The sequence below is a fragment of the Lissotriton vulgaris genome, chromosome 10 (genome assembly GCF_964263255.1).
Source record: "Lissotriton vulgaris chromosome 10, aLisVul1.2, whole genome shotgun sequence".
NCBI lineage: Eukaryota > Metazoa > Chordata > Amphibia > Caudata > Salamandridae > Lissotriton > Lissotriton vulgaris.
Genome location: NC_141698.1, coordinates 27162284 through 27185471, shown reverse-complemented (window position 1 = coordinate 27185471; position 23188 = coordinate 27162284). Strand labels below are relative to the sequence as shown.

At 43.7% G+C, this 23188-nt stretch overlaps 1 protein-coding gene across 1 annotated transcript in view; it reads left to right on the top strand.

The window, feature by feature from the left end:
* Positions 1–23188, top strand: part of LOC147684385 (uncharacterized) — a 37855-nt gene that overhangs the window by 5771 nt on the left and 8896 nt on the right. The window contains exons 4-10 of the mRNA XM_086942338.1: positions 4254–4304; positions 5004–5081; positions 7656–7712; positions 8471–8530; positions 18947–19011; positions 20441–20528; positions 21673–21737. Coding sequence (XP_086798464.1) covers positions 4254–4304; positions 5004–5081; positions 7656–7712; positions 8471–8530; positions 18947–19011; positions 20441–20528; positions 21673–21737 — 464 coding nt within the window. The remainder of the gene's footprint in view (positions 1–4253; positions 4305–5003; positions 5082–7655; positions 7713–8470; positions 8531–18946; positions 19012–20440; positions 20529–21672; positions 21738–23188) is intronic.

Sequence of the window (23188 nt, the reverse complement as noted above, 5' to 3'; positions counted from 1 at the left end):
TTTCCACTACCATTCATCTTTTTTCCGACGAAATAGCCATCACACCACTGTTGTTACCCCACATACCATCGCAAGCGTTACCCAAGCATGCGTTGTATCAACGCGTAGTCATTACTACGCATTTTTTTACATCGCATGTGCTTTTACCACGCATGCCTTTACAGCAACTTTTTTTGTAAAGGCATGTGTGGTAAAAGCACATGCGATGTAAAAAAATATAGGCGATCCTCCTCGTTGTGAGGAAACCAAGTTTCTTCCGTTTCCTCACAACGACGTGCACCGCCCCTCAGATCCGACGTGCAGCAGGAGCCAGGAGGACGGAGAGGAACCAGGAGGAGGGAGAGGTGAGGGGGATTGGACCTGGGGTGGGGGTTACTTTTTTTAGGGTAAAAGGGTGTGGGGTGGGGGTGTGTGTAGTACAGGGTACCGTTTTAGGGTAGGGTCGGCGGTCATGCAGGGTACCGTTTTAGGGTAGGGTCAGTGGTCGTGCAGGGTAGTGTTTAGGTGTAGGGAGAGGACTGGTGGTCGGGGGATGGTCGTGCAGGGGGTAGTGTTTTATGGTTTAGGGTAGGGTCAGGGGTCTTGCAGGGTAGTGTTTTAGTGTAAGGAGAGGACTGGTGGTCGGGGGAGGGTCGTGCTGGGGTAGTGTGTAGGGTTAAGGGTAGGGTCGGGGTCATATAGGGTAGTGTTTTGAGATAGGGAGAGGACTGGGTGTCGGGGGGAGGGTCGTGCAGGGATACTAAATTAGGGTTTAGGATAGGGCAGGGTAGTGTAACTTACCTAAGATACTTTTACCAAGAGTATACCTTTACCACGCATGCCTTTGCGTTGGAATGGCATGCGTGGGAAAGGCATATTCATGGTAAAAGTATGTGATGTAATGGTAGATAGTGGTAAATGACAACGCGTAGTAATACTTGCGTTGTAATGACACGCATGGTATTAGTATGCGTTGTAATGTGATGTTGACGAGATGTGTGTACAAAACGAATAACATTTGTTTAAAAAAAATAATAATAATATTTTCGTTTCATGATAACGCATTCAAAATGAGCGCTGTTTTTTATTGGTCATGCATAGATCATTGTTATTCAAAGGTTTAATTCTGTTACTATGGGGTCGATTAGGATGGCGGACGGATCGCCACCGCCATGCAGGCGGTGGCGAGCGATCCATCCGCCATCCGTGCCCGTCCGCAACCAATTTCCCCCGCCATATTACAATGGCGAGGGGGACCGCACGGACAGAAACACCGTCCGCCGCTTTTCCGCCGCGGGCAGCTTGCGACCGTGGCGGAAAAGCTCTAATATGGTGGCGGTGTCTATCAGACACCGCCAGCCATATTAGGATGGGCTAAGGGGTATGCCTTTCCATGGTGGCAATGCCGCCATGGAAAGGCATACCGTCTTTGCTTTGGGGGCCCGTTGCGGGCCCCGAGGGTGAAGGGGGGGTGCACATGGGGGGTACCTATGGTACCCCCCTGCATTTCCAAGTACAACATGGCAGGCACTGTGCGGTGCCTGTCATGTTGTGCTTGGAAACGCACAACATGCCTTTTTAGCATTGCGGCGGCCGGTGCTTCAAGCACTGTCCGCCGCAATGTTAAAAATGCGGGATGCACCCGCCACTGTGGCCGATGCATCCTAATTCGGGGCACGGAACCTCCGCCCTTGTGGCGGACGGTCCCTGCCCCAGACAGGATGGCGGACGGACATTGTCCGTCCGCAATCCTAATCGGCCCCTTCATTTTGACATAAAGTTCTGGGTAATAGTTTCATCACATATCCATTCAATGGCATCTTTTATCTCCCATAATCTGATACAACACCATAATCAGTGTTCTGAAAGAGCCCCATTTTGAGTTAACCAGGTAAACAGATTTTTTGATCAAAGGTGTGTATCCCTCAACTATAACATAGACATCTATGGAATAAACAAATCACATATCTAGTCATCAAACATCTTTGTAAATTAATGTAACACGAAAATCGGCATTCAAAATGAGAAGCATTTTGAAGTTGTCAAATATACATAATTACTAATCTAATCACGTGTTGTATTCATCAAACATCTATTGTGGTGCAACATAACATAAATATAAGTGTTCTGAAACAATGCTATTTTGTATTAGTGTGTAACATATAAATATCCATCAAGCATGGTACAATGTAACACAAGAATCAGCATTCAGGACTAATCCAAAGTTAATGTCCATCCATTGACTCTAGCATACAAGTGTAGTGAATAATTCAATCTCAGTACACTTCATGAGCTATATAAGCAAGTATCTTAATATAGACTGAATTACCTATAACCGTAGTGCATCTCGGTTTATATAGTCACCACTCATATTCTCAAATTTGTATCTTGTATGTTATCCAAGATGTTTTTGAGATTCTTCTTCAAATTGTAATCTTAAATGCAAATAGAGCATTTATATTAGGAGACAAATAGCCTTAGCGGCAAGTCTCACTTACTTCACCACTTGGTGGAAGAACAAATACGAATTGGCATTCAGCAAGAGTGTTTTACAAACCTGCGATTACATAGTGCTGGAAACCTCACCTGTAGTGAGTCATTGAGTTTTGAAGGCCTTGCCGGAATGCCATACCCAGTTTCGGAGGCCTTGCTTGGAACGTTATATCCACTTCTGAAGGCCTTGCCCATAATAATGTGTTGAGTTCTGGAGACCTTGTATTAATTTCTGAAGGCCTCCTCTGAAATGTTGTATTCAGTTTTGGAGGCCTCGGCTGGAATTTGTATCCGATTCTGGATAGCTTACGGATAAGGATGTATCACGTCCTAGAGAACCGCTCTGGATTGTTGTATCCAATTTTGTATCCCTCACGGGCTCATTGTATAGAGGTCTCACATGGAATGTTTTATAAGCTCTGGAGACTATGGCTAGAATGTTTAATCTAGTTCTAAACTCATCTCCAGAGGAAAAAAAACATTTTGGTACAAATCACAAGCACAGAAAATACAATTGCCAGCTTACCTATCTTAGTACATTGAATTGTATACATCAAAATATAAATTATACCAAACGAAAACTGCCAATCAAAATGAACATGTTAACAAGTCCCTCCCCTCAAAAGGCACACGCCGAGGCGGAACAAGGACTGCTTCACAAAGTAAGAAGGTTATAAAGCAATGCCAAATATTATAAAAACCTTTGATAAGATCCTACAAATATATAAAAAGGACAAGGTATGATTTCTTACTCTTATTAAAGTTTAAATGATTTCTATTTGAAAAATATAGTATTTGCATTACAATTAACAGCATATATGTGCAGTGATTCTACCTGAAAATCCGAAAAATATTGGAGGCCCCATACTCTTTTCTACTCTCGCTTGCATGGTAATGTTTTTTTAATCCATGTTGTGTATCTAACTGTTCTCTTTCACCCCTTCATCTTTTCTACTTCCCACACCTCACCCCTCTCCACAGAACCCCACCCATCCCTATCCCAAGTTACCTGTTGCTCCTCTTAGAGTGCAATTTTTTTCATCTAGATTATGTTGCAAAGCATTTGTGGTTATGCATGTAACTATGTGATGTTCTGTTACGCATTTTTCAGTTTTTAGTTTTTTTAAATAACAGTTACTGTAATTTTTCTGAATTTATGATTCTCTTGGTCGGATTTGACTATTGCATATTTGTATGTTTTATCAACATTACATCTCTTCGATACCAGTTGTCACTCCTTTACCAGTTACACTTGAGTGTCCTTGTGCCATCTCTTCTGAGCTTGTACACTCTTTCACTAGCAACATCAACATAGCTCAGTGAGTTTAAGCCTGAACTGCTGACATATGCTGCAACCCTCTGGTGACAAGTAGAAAACCCAGCAAGGCCATCTCCAGCATCCATTCATAATTGATCAAAATAAATTGGGTAATCAGAGAACCTGTTATTTACCACAGTTAACCCGTCAACCATGGCGGTAATTCCGCCGCGGTGCGGGCGTTTTCGTGCACGGGTGGGGCACCGTCGGCCAATGGCCGACGGCAGCACTGGGGAGGTAGTGCTGCCGTCAGCCATTGGCTGACACCAGCAGGGAAATGGTTAAAGAAAGCAAAACTGCTGTATTAGTCGCTATACTAAAACAAGCTATTACTATAAATATTTTGGCCCTCAGGTGGCTGAGGTTAACGCGCACCTAACCACTAAACTATAGGTTATATCAAAGAGATATTTTCGTGCCAGTTAAAGACAGTGTTGTGATTGTTTACTCATCCTTTTTCTAGGAAAAGAAGAAATTTCAGCTGGAGCAGCAGGTGGAAGATCTCTCGGCTCAGGTAGGACAGACATGTCTGGGAACTAGACTTTACCCTGTGAACTGGGTGGTATCAGTGAAGCAGAAGAACACTGCTTTAGCTGATCTCTATGAGGTGTTGAATCTCAGGGAAAGATTTTACCCCATCTCTGGGAGTGAGTTCAAGGAGGGTTGGTGCCATGAGTGGAGATTATTCCGACTACTTCTGTAGTGTATAGAAGTGCAAATGTAACTTGAACACTTTCTTGCTAACTTACTCTTTCACTCACTCACTTACTCACTAATTCACTTCTTATTGCCACATCGGGAGATCATTAGATTATTTACCATTCTTGTGGCTCCAGATGAGTAGTTGACATCTGGAGCCTCAGCAATTGTCAATGATATAATCATCTCGAGATGTGGCAATAAACACTGCCTGAGAGGAGATCATATCTCTCTCTCTCCCTCCTTCCCCCTCCCTCTCTCCCTCCTTCCCCTCCCTCTCTCCCTCTCTCTCTCCCTCTCACCCCCTCCCTCTCTCCCTCTCTTTCTCCCTCCCTCATCTGTCTGTCTCTTGGTGATGGTGGCAGATGCTCAGTAGATGCAGGTGCAGCTGGCCTGATCCCTTTATCAAACACAGCTCTGCGACAGGGTTCGATCCCGCTGCTGCCCACATATATTTACCCACAGACGGCTCCTCCTGCAATGCAGGGTTATATCTCCTTTGCTTCTGTGACAGATCTTCGAGTTCTCAGAGGACAACAAGACCCTTCAGGAAGAGCTTCTGACACTGAAGACCCTGGTACCAGAACTGGAGGCAAGTAATGTACTATCTTATGTTCACTTAATACTAATGTTACAAAGTATGCGAAGGAGGCACTACAGGTCCAGAGCAGGCTCTGCCCAGAAAAGCTGGTCAACCCCTCGCCACTTCACAACCTTGGAGCAGAACTCTGCTTAAACTAGCGTGTTTTGAGAAGGGAATCCCCCTCTCACACATAGAAAAACACTTTAGGGCGTGTATACACATAGTCTGAATTACACACCCACTAGTTTAATCACATACACTTATTTTTAACTGTTAGTCCTGAAGAAAGCCAGCATATTCATAAGGCACTGGCTGAAACATGTTGACCCACCAATGGATGTGAGAGGTCGTAACTCGCCTCTAACATCCAACAGCCTTATTTTTAACCGCTGACGGTGGCCCAGGTATTAAAGTTTAATTCACCTACGGGTACTGGGACCCCCGCCAAGCCGTTTTAAATCACATTCATAACACTCTTCACCGCACACTCAGCGACATACCTGCTCCGCTGTAATCAGGTGTCGTAGCACACCCGGGACACGCTAGGTGTTACTGGGTGCCCCCGATGATGAAGCATGCCACCAACTAGGTTGGTGGGTGAGGGCTTCATGAGCACACTCACCAGGTGCTCCTACCCCCTGGCAAAACATACTTGAGTCCTTGACTTTTGTTAACCTCGTAATGCTTAAGCTAGTCTCCTTTTGATTAACTATAAAGTTTATGCATTGCCATGTTTTACATGTAGAGGAGGAAACTGGAGAAAGTAGTTTTCCCAGAATGCAAAATAGTAAAGTGAGTAAGCTGAGAAAAGGACCCTTTAATTCCTGGTTCTAAAGTTGACAACGTAGCCACTCAGCCTTATACTTCGCAAACAGTCCTCCTGTGGGCTATTCCCATCTTATTTTATGTTGTCTGAAACTATTGAAATGCACACACTTGGACCTTTCCTTCTAACTATAGTCTCTTTAATTAAATGGTGTGTCTAGTTCATATTTATTTGCTTTACAATTTTCCTTTGCACTTTTCTATGATCTTTACAGTTTAATTGATAAAGTCTTATACTAAGTTGTCTCTTTTTGTAGATTTGTATAGTGTAACATTTTGGTTTTTATAGTAGAATATTTTAGATTTTTCAAAGATTTACAGAGGTGCTCATTGGCTGCTCTGAGGTCATTGAGTGAAATTCATTACTAAATGTGATGTTCATGAAAACCAAATCATGTTCCTTTACTAGTTGCCTGGGGACTCTATTCCATAATTCCAGTACAGAGACCATTCTAAAACGCGCTATAAAAAAAGATGAACTATCTGCAAGGGGGTGATGAGACACTGACAGAAACATCTCCTGAAAGAACCAATTTCATTGCTCCACTTACAAAGAAGACAGCTCCTGTTGAGGGAGACCAGTGATAACAGCAAATCTAGTATTAAAAACAAAAACAAAAATTATAGAAATGATAAACACAAATTAAACCATTCATGCAATTGTATTCAAGAGACAAGATAAGCCAACTACTAAGAGCTAGTGTTCAATCATGTATGGTTACTCAAAATACTATACCAGGGAATATGTCAGACAAAGGTACCAAGTCACAATGCCACTAAAATCCGAAGCACCGGTAATCCAAAATGCTTAAACCAAAAATGTAAAAACCTCAAAATGTTGCTCTTGCTCCGAGTTCACGTTTCTCTACCTTGTCAACCACTCAAATCATTTTATCAATTAAGATCAGTTTAGGGCCATGCATAGATTTTACTGGATTAAAGAAATCTCCCCCACATCACCCCTGGCAGAACAACGGTTATCCCCAAGAGCATTTTAGCTGATCTTTGCTCTGTTGGAGGCACCTCTAGCCATGTAGGGAGGTTTACTGTAATCCCTTTGGACTAATAATACTGGTCTCTTTCCTTGGAGCAAATTTGGAGTCACCACTGACATCTTCGATTTAAACCAGATATTTCACTTCATGCTCATAAAGGTTTGCACTGTAAAAAATGTAGAGGTGTCTGAAGCATTGTTGAGATGCGTGTGTGCAATTGCAATTCACAAAGATTGTGTCCAGTTGCTCTGTTGATGTTTCAGGCAACTTCAGATTTGCTCCAGAGAAAGTCTTTGTAATTGCAGTACAAGACATCTGATGTATGTCTGCCATGTGCTGGCAATCTGCAGATTTGCTTCAAGTAGATCTTTGTGAATAATGGTGGCTGGTTTTACCGCTTTGACTATCAAAGAAAAGCATGGAAAATGCAAAACATAAAATTGAATCCATATTGATTAAACAATATGATAGAACTCTGGGCACAAACACCACAAAATATGTTTAGCTTTAGTTAGTTCTGCTAGCAATAAATCAGTCCAAGATATTTTTGTGGTTTAGTTCACATTGTAATTATATAAAAAGACTATAATGTAGAGAGATGTATGAATGTTGCTTCTGCATAATAAGAAAAAACCTTTTTAAAAATAGATATGGGGTGAAATATAAAAATATGCCACAAATAGTTAGGCTTGATAAACCTCTTCATTCTGCCTTTCCTCCCAATCCTTTCCAGCCAAAAGTTAAACCTTTTTTATGTTTTCAGGAAAAGCTTCAGAGATGTCGATTAGAAGTGAAAGAGAACGAGGATCTGTACAAGAAGGTAAATCAGGGTTAGGCTGTCATCGTGGAAAGGCAGAAAAATCTGTGGAGTGTTTGTGGTGCACTATTCAGCCACTTCCAAAAAAGCTGAGCATATATGTGCATTTCAGTGATGGTGTTATCCTTCTCCGTACATAATTTATTAGATTGGTGAAGAGGCCCATTTCCTGCATATCTTTGTGCACACTTTCCTCGCTGTCCTCAGCATCTAATGTCACATCATTATACACTAAGAGTCTCAGCCACCCCAAGTCTGAATACTCAATATTGTACAACCTAAGACTTCCAGTGTTAACCCAGTGCCCTCCAACAGGCTACTTAAACAGGAGATGGGTTAAACCTATGTCTTTTTTTAATATCAGTTTCTCATTGAGTTTTGTCTATTAAAATGTGATGTTTAGACTTGAGGATGAGTGCTATGCACCCTGCTACTTGTTCATTGACAGGCATCGAGTTGTATTGCATCTACTGCATATGTGACACTTCATACAATTTGCTGATGTAGGTCCTTAAGCAGTCTTGATTTTCCTTTCTGTGAATCCACAGTTGGTAAGTTGTCATTGGGGTGGGTCCATAACAAATGTACCATTTTGTCACAGACATCTAACCACTGACCAACATGGAGAGACAAAGGTTTCAACAGTAGGACAGCCCCAGCTTAAAGATGGTTTAAAAATACAATACTGCAATGAAAAATGCTTAAAAATCACAGAAATTAATGTTATAGGTTCCCACATAATTCTCTGTTTGGTATTGCAGAAGGAGTGCTACACGGAAGTAATGGCCACCACCATCAAGGAATATTCGTCAATTATCGAGGTAAGTTAGCAAAGACTTGTAGAACAGTAGAGTAATACAGGACCCTCCTTGAGCAGTGTCTACCTGTCTGCTTTTGAGGAGGAACCATTCTATTACTATTGTAGTCCTTCCGCTGTCTGCACTTTGTTTGACGCCAGTTGTGCAACAATGCACTTCCAACCAATCCACTCAAGCTAGCTATCATTGTGTTTAATGACTCATACCTTTGCTATGTTTTACGGCTCTTGTTTGTAGCTTTAACCCACTACCTTATCTATTATTATTTCTTACCTTATATTTGTTGCCCTTTGATTGGTGAATGGGAAACACCACCAAGATACTTTTGTTCCTGTTTTTATTACAATATATTTTTGGTTGAAGTGTTTTATTCAGGTTTCTCAATTCATTTTTTTAATGCAAAATACCATTTAGTAAAAATTACAAACACAAGAACAAACAATTAATCTTCTAAAACACAATAAAGAGGATGCAAAGAGAAAACAATTCACTAGAAACTTTTTGTACATTCAGGACACAGTTGAGAACCCCTCCACCATATTCTAGAAAAAGCCAAAAATGCTCATATGCACCCTGCACTCACATATATTATTATATTTTTATACAATGTAACTATATTTTGATGAAGGAGGTGTGGTGCAGCTTCCAGGGTGCCAGACTCTGGCCCACGGGGTTCACAGTTCAATCCGAGACGAGTGGAATTACAACAACGCCTCATTAAAAAGTAAATGGTCTTTTAAAGACCTGTGAAGTGCTCTGGTGCCAGTCCGGGAAGCTGTCTCAGCCGGGACGCGTGCGCGTACACACACACACACAGACAGACAGACAGGCAGGCAGGCAGACAGGCAGGCAGACAGGCAGACAGGCGCAGGGACAGATAGAGGCAGAGACAGATAGAGGCAGAGACAGATAGAGGCAGGGACAGATAGAGGCAGGGACAGATAGAGGCAGTGACAGATAGAGGCAGGGACAGATAGAGGCAGAGACAGATAGAGGCAGAGACAGATAGAGGCAGGGACATAAAGGCAGGGACAGACAGAGACAGATAGAGGCAGGGACAGATAGAGGCAGAGACAGGGCAGACAGAGACAGATAGAGGCAGGGACAGATAGAGGCAGAGCCAGGGACAGACAGAGACAGATAGAGGCAGGGTGCAGATAGAGGCATGGACAGATAGAGGCAGAGACAGATAGAGGCAGAGACAGGGACAGGCCGAGGCAGAGACAGGGACAGACAGAGACAGATAGAGGCAGAGACAGGGACAGACAGAGACAGATGCAGGCAGAGACAGTAACAGATAGAGGCAGAGACAGGGACAAACAGGGACAGATAGAGGCAGAGACAGGGACAGATAGAGGCAGAGACACAGACAGGGACAGATAGAGGCAGAGACACAGACAGGGTCAGATAGAGGCAGAGACAGACAGAGGCAGAGACAGATAGAGGCAGGGACAGATAGAGGCAGAGACAGGGACAGAGAGAGACAAATAGAGGCAGAGACAGGGACAGATAGAGGCAGAGACACAGACGGGGACAGATAGAGGCAGAGACACAGAAAGAGAGAGGGAGACAGAGACAGGGACAGACAGACGGATAGAGGCAGAGACAGACAGGAACAGACAGACAGATAGAGGCAGAGACAGACAGGGACAGACAGATAGAGGCAGAGACAGACATGGACAGACAGAGACAGAGAGGGAAACGGAGAGGGAGACAGAGGGAGGGAGGGAGAGAGAGAGGGAGACAGAGAGAAGGAGACAGAGAGAGGGAGGCAGAGAGAGAGGGAGACAGAGAGAGAGGGAGACAGAGAGAGAGGAAGACAGAGAGAGAGTGAGACAGAGGGAGACCGAGGGAGATAGAGAGAAATAGGGAGAGAGAGAGGGAGGGAGAGAGAAGGGGGGAGAGAGAGAGGGAGGGAGAGAGAGAGAGGGAGAGAGAGAGAGGGAGAGAGAGAGAGGGAGGGAGAGAGAGAGGGAGGGAGAGAGAGAGAGAGATAGAAAGAGGGAGGGAGACAGAGAGAGAGAGAGGGGGAGACAGAGAGAGAGAGGGAGGGAGACTGAGAGAGGGATGGAGAGTGGGATGGAGAGATAGAGAGAGGGAGGGAGAGAGACAGAGAGAGAGACAGAGAGAGAGACAGAGAGAGAGACAGAGAGAGAGAGAAAGATGTGTGCATGTCAGGACTGGTGGCTCAGTGGACGAAGGCGTCCGCTACAGGGGCCTGTGGTCAACCTCATGGTCACAGTTTTTTTTGCTCTAGCCCCGCCCCCCACCCTCACGGACCTCGCCCCCACCGGTGCGGCCCTCGGCCAGAAACCACACTGTAAATTTGGCCCCCGAGAGAAAGTTTGTGAGTACCCATGCTCTGGGCAATAGCGCGCTTAGTCTTCCGAGGCCCCCCAGCGCCGAGTCACCTCTCCTGAAGTAGCTGTGTGCTTTGTAAATGCTGGTATTTCATTTCATTATTTCCTGTACACAATAAGACCAATGACCAGGGAATGATGCTCCCCAAATAATGAATGCCTTATCATATACATAACTACACATGCAGTCAGGTGTTTGCAAAGGGTACAGGCAGGGTAAGATGTAACACTTCCATGGTTATGACAGTGGTCAGCGATCTGGACCACCCGGACCACCCGGAGTTCCTACACCCACTCTAAGCAAACCAAATTCTAATTTTACCAGAGTATTAAGCTCTCATTTTTCCTTCATGTCCATGGCCTGTCGCATTCCTAAATCTAAACCAATATAATTATTTTTCTGAATAGTAGGGCTTGGAAGAGGCCCGTGGCTTCAAGTTGTGTAAATACATTTGTAAATCTGATTTGCAGAGGCAGTGGTGAATACACTGATGATTCTGTGAAGGCAATTCTGTTTAACATCAGAGAATACTCCTAAGGAGGATTTATCACTTCTCAAACTGGAGAATTTCCTATCCTCACCCAAATCTAAATCAAGCCCTTTGTCCTTCTGATTGGCAGGAAGAGACCCCACTCTTTAATTCCAGCTGGCCATTTTTACTTCCTGATTATCCTCACACTTTAAAGTTGAGTCTTAAGTCACAGGGCTCATTCCCGGATGCTCAACAATCATTCTCTTCCACAAATTTGTTTTCCGAATGCCTGTGCAGGCATCAACATTTGAGGATGGCATTTGGACCTTTCTGGCTCCTGTTTATTCCATCTGAAGGCACGTGGGAGGCAGACAAGGCATTATCTATTTCTGCTCCCTTGCTAGAGTCGCTTTCCTCTCACCAAGTGTCTCCTTCTCCATTCCAGTCTTGTGCTGACCATTGCCTTAGAACCAGAAGACCTTGGCTCAGGATATACATCCCTAATCCACAAAATACCTTGAGGCAGAGCCCTTCCCCTCCCTATAATCCATGCTCCAGAAAGAGGGTGGAAATTCTTTTTTACAGTTTATGCTTTGGTTGGCATGGGTATCTCACCAGTGCCCCAAAGCAGGATACATTCACGGATACTTTCAACCAGTAATTTGGAATTCAACTATACTTAGAGACTACTCTTTGCACTAACCCAGAGAAAGGTTTTTCATGGATGGGACCTTTCATCTGTCCTGTAGACCTAGACTCTGGAAGACGCCCTGCTACTGAACCCTGCCATAAAAGAGGAAGGTAGGCTTCCAGTGAGAGGAGGAGAGCTGGCCTTTACTGAACAGGATAGAGAGCAAGGCCAGGCTGAATGAAGACAGCATGAAGAGTATCAGTTGTGCAAGTTTTATACTTGTGTATTGTTTTCTGGAAACATGAAAATAAAAGTGTCAAAAAAAGGATATCTCTTGTGAGTGTGCCCCCTAGTAGCAGCAAGTGCCTTGCAGCCCAGCTGACAATACTCCGCAAGAAGGTCAAAGAGGATGTGGTGCTGTGGCCAGAGCTGCTGACTCCAGAGCCGGGGATCCGGGTTCGCCTCTCGAGTCGACTCAACATCCTAGGACAATCACTTAATCTCCCTGTGCCCATGAACAGCACCTGAATGCCCTTGCAGGTGATAAGCAGAGCTGTATTAATCTACAAATGTACAAAGACCTGCCGAAGCGCACTACAGGATGTGAAGTATGGTGAACCTATGCTTTCCCAACTTGTCTGTATCACATGGGATCCTGTATCTCCCTCTTCCACGTACCAGAGGAACACAGAGGTTTCTATGCTTAACCCCTTAAGTGCTGCCTCGGTGCATTGGCCGACGGCAGCACTACCTCCCCAGTGCTGCGCACGACCATTGAACGTCCATTCAGCACCAGTTCTAATGGACAGCGCAGCACTGGGGAGGAATGTTTAATAGCAGCTATGGGGTTAATAGAAGGTCTTGGGGTATTGTTCTTCTGATTGAAATTGGTCACTTGGATTCCAGACCATTTTGAATGATTTTCCTAGGCCTAACCATCTAAAGACATCTTCCCTTGTAAGCACGGCTAGCCAATTAACCTAGATCCCAGTTCCAAGTTTTTCACTGGTCCGAGGACTAATTAGGTGGCTCACCAGCCAAACTCTTCACAGCAACTAACTAGTTTTGAGCTAGAAGCCCTTGAAATAATCCCAGAATACTTTGCTGTGGGTATCACAAGTTTTAACCGCAGTCTCCCTACAATACATTTTGGAACAACTGCGCCCATAATCAGTCTACCCTTTTCCTCAGTAGCTGCACCCCTTCTACCAGAGCTCCTAACCACTGTGTCCTTCAACAAACTGGCAACAATGCTACAAAGGTACTCCAACTAGTTGATATTGCTGAGAAGCAAAGGACACAGAATGTGCAGCTCACATTTTAACATTTAAAAAAGCATTTGATAGGGTGTATTTGCTGTTCATGAGGGCATTGCTATCATATATGGAGTTTACCAACGAAGTGCTTGATTAGATCTTGGTGGGGTTTGAATTTCCGCATGCGAGGGTGATGGTTAAGAGTTGATTGTCAAGGCCTGTCCTCATCTGTAGAGGCACGAGACAAGGGTGCACTTTATCACCACTATTATTTGCATTGCATCGAAAAACTGGCACAAAATATTAGCAATAGGATGAATACGGAGGGGATTAAATTATAATTCTTCAATGCAGTGTGCAGGGGTAAAAGTTAGGAACACATTAGAAATAACATTTTCTGCAGAGGATATACTATTGATCCTATTAAACCCTGTTACTTCCACAGTAGAAATATTCCAGGTCAATTCTGCAAAGTCAAAAGTTCTCATGGTATCGCTGTACAGAAAACATCTGACCATTGAAACAAGTACACCCTTTCGATCATCCAACTCACATATACACGTCTTAGGAGTCGACATAGCAACAACAATAGTAGAAATGCTGCAGAGGAATTACAGAACACTATTCAGAGGGCTCAATGTTGGCAGACACACCATTATCTTGTGTGCGATGGATAGCAGGCGTCAAAATGGCGGTACTCTGCACAATACAGTTATATTTTCCACATCCTGCCATTGTGGACGAGGGAGTCGACGCTTATAGAATTTTGAACAAGTGCTAGAGGAATATATCTAGGTAGGAGGGTAACTGAGCACAAAGTACACTATGGCCCAGGGAAGGTGGTCTTTGGATCCCAAACGTCATCCACTAATGCAAACTAACTCAACGCAGATTCATCATCGAATTGATGGAAGAAGAGAAAGGATGGTGTATGTTGGACCACACCGTGGCTGGGACACCATTACTGGAGATCTGTGCATATCAAAACAGCAGCGAAATGGGAACCTGTCTAGGACCTGATATTTTATGCAACCAATAAAACCTGGGATACTCTCAGTTGAAGTGGGTTTGGGGTGACCACATACCCTTCCCTCCTTTATGGGGGAACATAGATTTCACCACAGGGATGAAGAGCAACATGTTTGGGTACAGTGTTATGCCGTGTTTCAGGCTCTGAAAGGTTTTTTTAAAAAAACTTTTGGGGAGTTTTATATAGCGCAAACTAGACCCTAGAAATCGGGTATCAGAGCGCTTTAGATGAGCACCACTTTCGTTACAGATGGACACATTCGTTTTTGTTAGGCACAGGGAGATTAATTGATTTGGAATACAAAGAAATGTGGTGGTCTACAAAAGTATAAGAGAGAAAGAGAGACAGAAAACATCAAACATATACCGTATAGTGTTAGTTAAGATACCGAATGGAGTGTTACATTCCGTATTCGGGACAAATACCATGAACATAGACATGCATAGAGACCATTACGGAGCAGCCAGATCTCCATCAACTGCCAACCATGGCCAGTGTCATCATATGGATATCTTTTGTTCTTTACCACTCAAACCTTCTGATGCAAAAGGAGGTGATGTGGTACCAAGTACATATGGATCTCTGTGACCATTACATAGAATTATAAATGATGATCAACGACCAATTGTATTCCTTAGTCATCCAGTGTCTCTACACAATAACCACTATATGTGTGATGGAGAAAAAAGAAGGAAAAAGTGCAGTGCATGTGATATAGTGATTAAAAAGGATATGGAGTAGAAAACATTTATTCTGAATATCTCTCCCAAACCTAATAAAATTATTGCAGGTACGGCATAAAAACAAATATGCCGCTGCTCTTAAAAAGAAATTTGGTCAACTAGTTTCAGCCTAATGGGCCAATAGCCCAGGCTTTCTTCAGGACCACAATCTGCTACTGCATATGTGAAAAAATACTTAATGTGTAATTATCATATTACCTCCATACAGGCAGAGTGATTTTTTCACACCTGTCCTATATGTGGTATTGGCCTCACCTCACCCGGTAAACACTCAGGTGTATGAGACCCCGCCCTCTCCGTCGGTGCCTCTGACTTCACCATAGTGTGTGCGAGGTCGGTAAATATTCCCTGAGACCCTTGTCCCATGTGGACGTGTTGGTAGATTAAGTGATTTGCCCAGAATCACAGGATGGTGAGCGTCGTTGCCGAACTCAAACCTGGTTCCCCAGCTTCGAGTAGACCGCTCTAGCCGTAAGGCTATAAACAAGAATATGGGATGGAAGAAAGTGAGCGCTTCAGGTATACATTGGCATCCACAATCAGAGGTAAAGTATGAGGCTACCTGGGCCCACGCTGGGATGGAAGATGCCTTAGTGACCAGGGCACCTGCTTCCTCCCGACTGTACAGAATACAGCAGGCTATGACACTGGATCTCAAGGTGACCTTCAAAGAAGCACACAAGATGGTGTTGGTAACTCAACTAGATAAGGGGCAGCGGCAAGAGGTTCTCCTTAGGAATATCAATTAGATAGACATGCACAAGGCAGGGAAGCAATACATAAAACCATCTGTAGGTGGTATCTCATACCAGCATGTTTACCTGTCATAAACCCTGATCGATGCTGAAGAGAGTATGTTAACAAGACCAGAACATCACTTATACTATGGTCATATACCAAACAACATGGATTCTGGGAAGAAGTCCTACGTAGAGGTCGCTAGGAGCCAAGCAGCGGGATGTCTACAGATGATTGATCATATTGGTTAGCCATCTGCAGGGATTTTACACTGTTTACAACAAAGAGAGCAAACTTACAGCACATCTGCTCCTGGTGAATCTGGTATTTGATGGGGATAGAAAACTAATGTCCACATAAAAGATAAAGCTTTCAGGAAGATTCGAGGTCCAGTCATAAGCTATCTGGCCAAAGATTACAGAGAACTGAGCTGCCCAAGAAGTTGAGAGGTTTACCCATTGAGAGGACACTGCTGATGTGACTGGTATCGGATGAGGTTAGGAACCCTTCGAGGCAACAAAAGTGATAGTACTTTGAACAAGAATTTAAGGTTATTGTTGGGCGGTGGATGGTAGAGTACGGGATAGGGGTTCTTAAAATAAAAATAAAATAAAAATCGCTTCCAAATTAATTTAATATGTTGCGGCATGAATGAGATTTATTTAGAAAGTACTGCGCAAATTTTCCAAAAAACGCGATCAAGAGAAGAAATAATAGACGACAGACTATAGACCAGCAGTGTCCCGATGGGCGCCGCCATTTTGGGTCAGCTCTCTAGTCTTTCTTTTTTCAGAGGCAATCATGACTAGGCTTTTCTTCCGGTATAAGAACACAAGCCGAGGCAGGACTCCGGTTACATCCACGGAGCTGCTGAAGGGTATGGACTAAAGCCAGATTAGGCATGCGGTCACGAAAGTGAGACCCTGACCATGGGTCTTTAAAAACTTGGTCTTGTGATAACGGAGGGGTGCGTCTCTGACAGTGAGATTCTGCCGCCCAAAAACAGCGTGAGTGACTATGTTTAAACTTTCCTCCATAGTAACCAGTCAACTAATCACCCTAAGACGCAGGCTCATGAGGCCCTATCACCACGCTGCAAATGTATGTATCAATTGTAGCATGCTTGCACATTTGGAGGCATTTGCCATCATTTGCTGTCGCTCGTTTTTATGATCATTATTTCAAGCAGCATGTTTGAGTATGACGCATTTGGGAGCTTGATAGGTTGATGTCTGGGAGGCATTAAGCCATCATTTGCCGTCTTATTCACGAATAATACATCCACCGGCATGTGTGATAATGACCCATTTATCAGTATGATGAGGGGATGTTTTGATGTCACGCCGCTAGTGAGACGTTTTTTCTTGACTAGACACTTGTCCTGGAACTGCAAGGTCCACACCCTTGCTTGTTTAAAAACCCACCACCAGATGGGTCGTTTTGGATTGTGAATATGTGTTTGAAGTGTGTATCACGCCTTGTGTTGAAGTTTTCCAAGGGTTCATACCCTTTGGCCACGATGGCGAATGGCAGTTCATCGGGTCATATACATAATTAATGTTGCGAATACTTTGGGATACTAAGCCACATTGTGACTCACGCAAAAATGAGCCATGTATGAATTGTGCTTTACATATTGTAATTCTACAACCATGTACCCTATTTCTCCTTTTTTCTTTCCACAGAGACCGTATTAGGTCATTTTTCCTGATAATGCCTCACTAAGGGCCAACTCAAGCCCCGAGGCTAAACCTAGCAGCCGATTTTTGCTGTTAAGTTCTAGGACCATAGGCATTTAACATATAGTTTAGAATTGAGTATTTTTGTAGGGATCAACAGAGGTCCTGATGAGTAGGCAGGAGGGGTCTGCCTATGAAACATGTCATGTCGACAAAGTAGACCACACTTGTAATGCTACTTACTAACCCCCTTTTTAATGTTTCCAGCTTGCGAAGCCATTAAAGTTAATTTTTTCGACTAGCCAGGGAATTTTAAACTTTTTTTACACTACCATTCACGTAAATAGGTCCCTACACTCCCTAAATACATATCACTATCCTCATCACATCACATAGCCTATTGTCAAAAATATAAGTGCTCCCGCGTCACTCGTAGGTCGAAGCACGCCCCGCCCCGTAGAGGGACGGGAAGACCCCAATGATGGGAGAATGACACTAATGGATTCATAGTGTGTGAGGAATATTTTAAAAAACACACAGTCCCCTCATTCTGCCAACCGCAAAGAGGCCTAATTTTCACATTGCAGTGTATCCACGAGTTTAAAGAACATACAAAATCATATAAAATTTGTCACCACTCACATTGATAGAATCCCATTGTTTACAAGCCTGTAAAGTCCCCAAAGCCACTGGTGACAAACAGCCACCTCGCCCACTGTGTCCTTTAATAACCACTACACGCAAGTGGCATCAAACAATCTGCAGAGGAGAGATCACGACCAGAAGAGCTTGGGAGTGGTGCAAAGTAGGAAGAGGATGTCCAAGAGGTGCCTAGAGCATACAAAAACCGAAAAACCGAACTATAGTTGCAAGTTGGCAGAGGATTACCTAGAGCAGAATAGTAGAAAAATAAAGACAATAGTGTCAGGTTGGCAAGGATGTCCGAAGCACACAAAATAAATGCAGTAGTGCCAAGTAAGTAACAGAGTGCCAAGAGCAGATCTATCAGAAAGTAAATGCAATACTACCAAGTGGGTTGAGCATACCCAAGAGTAGAGTAATCGAAAACTAAATACTGAGAATGCAACCAAGCATTAAAACAACATAAAATAAATATAACAATGCCAAGCAGGCAGAGGATACAACCAGGCATTGGAACAACAGAAACTAAATACAATAATGTCAAGTAGGCAAAGGATGCCCCAGAGCAGAATAAACAAAAATTAAACCAGGCATTACAACAACAGTAAAATAAATACAATATTGTCAAGTAGGCAGAGAATACACAAATCATTAAAAAACATAAAATAAATATATTTAAGTAGGTAAAGGATACAATCAAGCACTGGAACAACAGAAACTAAATACAATAATGTCAAGTAGGCAAAGGATGCTCCAGAGCAGAATAAACAACATTAAACACATTAGTGCCAAGTAGGCAGAGGATGCCCTAGAGGAGAAAAAAACAAAGCAAATACAATCAATACACTCATGTGTCTTTTCTTCCAGGTTTTGCACAACAAGATCATCAGCCTGAAGGACCAGTTGGAAAAGGCTCAGCAGGAGCTGGCTCTGTAAGTATCTTGCTTGAGCAGCGACGTGGTGGGCGGCACACCTTTTATAGAATAGTAGCTTACCCGTCGCACTTTGCTGCGATCTCAGAAGAAAGGAAATTTAAGGAAACTTGTTGAAATAACATTCAATTTACATTGTGTCATTTTTATTGAAACTTATTCATTTTAATATGGAAAACATTTTAAAGTGTTGTTTTAATTCTGTTTATTTATTCGAGTGCTTGTGGATACACAGTATTTTTTGTTTTTCCGTCTGGTGCGTACACGAATAAAACAGAAGGTTTTCCGACGCGTGAGCTGGCCACATACAGTTGTCCGTGTGAGAAGCACCGATTCTCCAAATCTAGTCCACACACTTGCAGCGATTGTCCTTGTGCTTTGTTGATGGTCATTGCAAAAGCGAGTCGCACCGGAAACTGTAAACGTTCAGGATTGGAAAGATTATGAAGGCCCTGGGGCCGATACTTAACAAATGTTTCTTTTTTTTCTTTCTTTTTTTTGCCACAAACCTTCGTGGGAGTGTACTCAACAACTTTTAACACATTTAAAAAAGATATATATATATATATATGTATTTTTTGCCACAAACCTTCGTGGGAGTGTACTCAACAACTTTTAACACATTTAAAAAAGATATATATATATATATTTTTTTTTTGCCAGAAACCATCCCGGGAGTGTACTCAACAACTTCCCAAAGTTTCATGGCGATCGGATGAATGGTGTAGTAATGCATAAAGGACAAACAGACAGACAGACATACTTTCGTTTTTATATACATTGATAGAGCAGGGTCACTCCGATTGACTGGGCAACCTGGCTTTCCTGATCCAAGCAACTCCAGTCAACACTTTGTCAAAGCACTATGGTGAGAGGGGTCCCCGAGTGATAATGAGGTGGAGATGCAGACACCCTGGAAGCGTGAAAATATCGATAGAGGCTAGTGATTCACAATATCCACATTATTTTTCCAAGTCACACTCCCACTGATTGAAAAACATTTGCCTGTTGATAGCTAAAACATATAAGGCGGGCAGTAGAAAAATGGGGGTAGGAATGGAAAGCAACTGTGGCCACCTCAAGGGGAGCAAACTGGAAAACTGTGGGGGGGGGTTGAGGCCTGGAGCTGGCCAAGGAGAAGCTTCATCCTCCTCTTTTCCAAGGCATAGGCACAATCCTGCCTTCATGTTTTCAGGGAAAGCAGGTAGGAAATTTGATGGGATGCAGAGTTGTAACCCCAGTTGGTCTGGTAACTCAGCTGTCATAAAGGAGACTTCATCACAGATCACCCCAACTACGGCAAAGACTTCTAAAGTTACCAATTTGCACAATGGCAGCTACAGACACCTTTCCCGCTCTCTAAATTGTTTCCATCCACGTCAGAAGTAGTGATGTAGTAGTAGTAAGTTCACTCTTTCCTATTTGACAGGAACAAGATGGAAGACCAGGTAGCGGAGTATCCTCCACCACGCCCTGTTAGCGGCTCCCTGATGTATGAGATTGTGCAAGCAGAGCTAGTAAGTATGGTGCTTCGGCTGGCGCGAAGAGCACTGAGTGATGGAACATAACCTCATCTGAGAAATATGGAACTATGAATGATTACAGGGGTTATACCATTCATGACATAGTTGTCTTGAAGAACACCAACCCAGAAAAGACTAACTAATTATTTATAACCTGTGGTATTAACCCCTTCGCCGCAGGGCTAATTCCCCCGCGGCGCTGGGGGGAGGGTGGCGCGTGCAGCGCCACGGTGCTTGTGACGAGCTCGGCTCGTCATGCTGCACGGTGGCGCTGAGCTTGTCATGACCACGCCCATTTTCGTGGAACGCTCAGCACAGCAGGGGTTATCCCCGTGTGTGAGCGCCGCGCAGGTCATGACGAGCTCAGCTCGTCTTGAGCACCACGCCACCGTGCCTCATGCTCGTCATGAGCACAGGAAGGGGTTAAAGGGAGACTAAACGCCCCAGCACAAATCATATATCAGATGTGTTTTAGCTTCGCATTAATAGCTGGGCATTAAATAAAGCGTAATCCATATGTTAACAGGCTATGCCCTGATTTCCATGGATTATTACTCCTTGAGCACTGTTTCGCACGGCAGTTACCATCAGGCGGGTCAAGGTGGTAAGGGCCCCTGCAAACATAGGAGTGATAGCACACGGCAATAAGGCATTTAGCAGTCGCAAACCCTGTGATTCAAAGAGTTGCAGAGTCTGCGGCCGCTAAATGGCTTCATAAATGTGGCCTAAAGTTACTTGAAATGTGCTAGGTAAAGACCTGCAAGGGCCATAGCCAGATCCAGAAGAAAAACGGTGGCCATAACCAGGTCCACACAGGGCACTTTGCTACCCACATCACCTGACAGTCATATAGGCCACCAGCTTCTCCTTCTGTTGGACAACAACACTCTTCATGGGAATTATGACTTGGTTCAGTGGTTCCAAAGAAGTGCACTGGGGCATCCTACAAACTCTGTCGGGTCTACACAAACTCTATGTCGGGTCTACACTGTTCTACAAGTGGTTATTGTTATTGCCAGGTGGTGGCTGGCATTGCAAAGCCTCAAGCTGGATATTTTTCTAATGATTCTTTTGCACTTTTCCATATATATCAAATGCCAGTCAAGTGCATTAAAAGAACTATTGTCTTGCTTTGCAGGAGAAAAAGTTATTGAGGACTCACTATGAAAATGAAAGACGAAAGAACCGGTTGTTTGGACTCAGGTGGGTTCAGGGCACTGCAAGAGCACGTCCCGCAGAGAGATGGGGGGATGAGGGTAGGCTGGGAAAGGCATAGTTCTTCAGTGTCCTTTGGGCATGTTGTCTACAACTTGTCACTTAAGTCTTTTTTTTATAGATAATAGGAAAGAGGATTGGAAATTACATTTTGATCAATTCCCTACTGGTACTCTTACTTATTATGTGCTGTTGCTCTTTGTTCATAATCCATCTTTGATTGGTTTTGTAACTTCAACATACCGTGTGGGCAGGATTATGTGGGAAGATGGAGGAGAGGATGCAAAGATATAATTGTTTCATACAAACCCAAAAACCTTCCCTCAGTTCTCCATTCCTGAATCTCTGCTCCCACCGCCGCCAGACTGTACACATCAGTGCAACCCCTAAGTCTAAGAGTCAGAGTTTTTTTTAATCCTTCATTTTTATGGTTCAAGGAAAGTTTGAATAAAGCATGCGCCCCGCTTTCATCTCTGCGTATAAGTGCACCTAACTACATCCGGTGAGGTTGCTCCTCTTCTGGAAAATCTTTTTTCCTCTTACAACTCGAAGTATATACGCATGCACAATACTCCTTCTACATATGCAAAGGGACATCTAAAGTGCATCCCAATGTACAAAGCAAAGGGGTACTGTACAATGGAGAGGGGGAAAAGCAAGGATTTACAAGTAGATACAGGTAAGGGGTACAAGTGTTAAGGAGTTGGAGAAAGGGCACTGCACAGAGCTATCCTTCCTTCAGAGGAGGGTTCCTCGAGGATGAGGCGTTACTGGTTTGAATATGTCTCTTTATACCGTGAGCAAACACCATGCGGTAGGTTACAACGTTGACGTTACATCGTCCGCGTTGTTACTACGCATAGGTTCACATTGCAAGTCGTTTCTACGACTTGCACTAGATGGCGCGCTGGACTTAGGAATAGTATAAATTACTATTTCTACTCCAGTTAGCGCAACAGCAGGGAACGTGTTGGATTTAAAATCCAACACATTCCCTGGTGTTGCGCACCATCTAGCGCAAGTCGTTGAAATGTAATGTCATGCGTGGTAACAACGCGGACGATGTAATGTCCGCATTGTAACCTACCAGCATCGTATTACCTGCGTTGAAACCGCTGTTTCCCTACTGGTTCAGATGGGGTTTTAATTCCTCCTGAAAGCTAACAATGGAAGGAGCTTGTCTAGATGTAGGTGTAGTTCCTGATCTGTGAGTCATGGAGGAGATCTGTCAGCTTGTCGTCTCCTTCCTACTTTTTATGGATTCCTGACATTTCTTTGTGAGTTGTGAAGGTAATCGTGGATTTGGGCTCAATGCCATGAGAGTGTCTCAGCAGACCTGTAGGCGATGATAGTGAGGCATAAGAGGAGCCAATAGAGGCCTCTGAGGTTAGGGGAGATGTTTTCAAACTTCTTACATTCTTGGTCAGATAGGGCATATT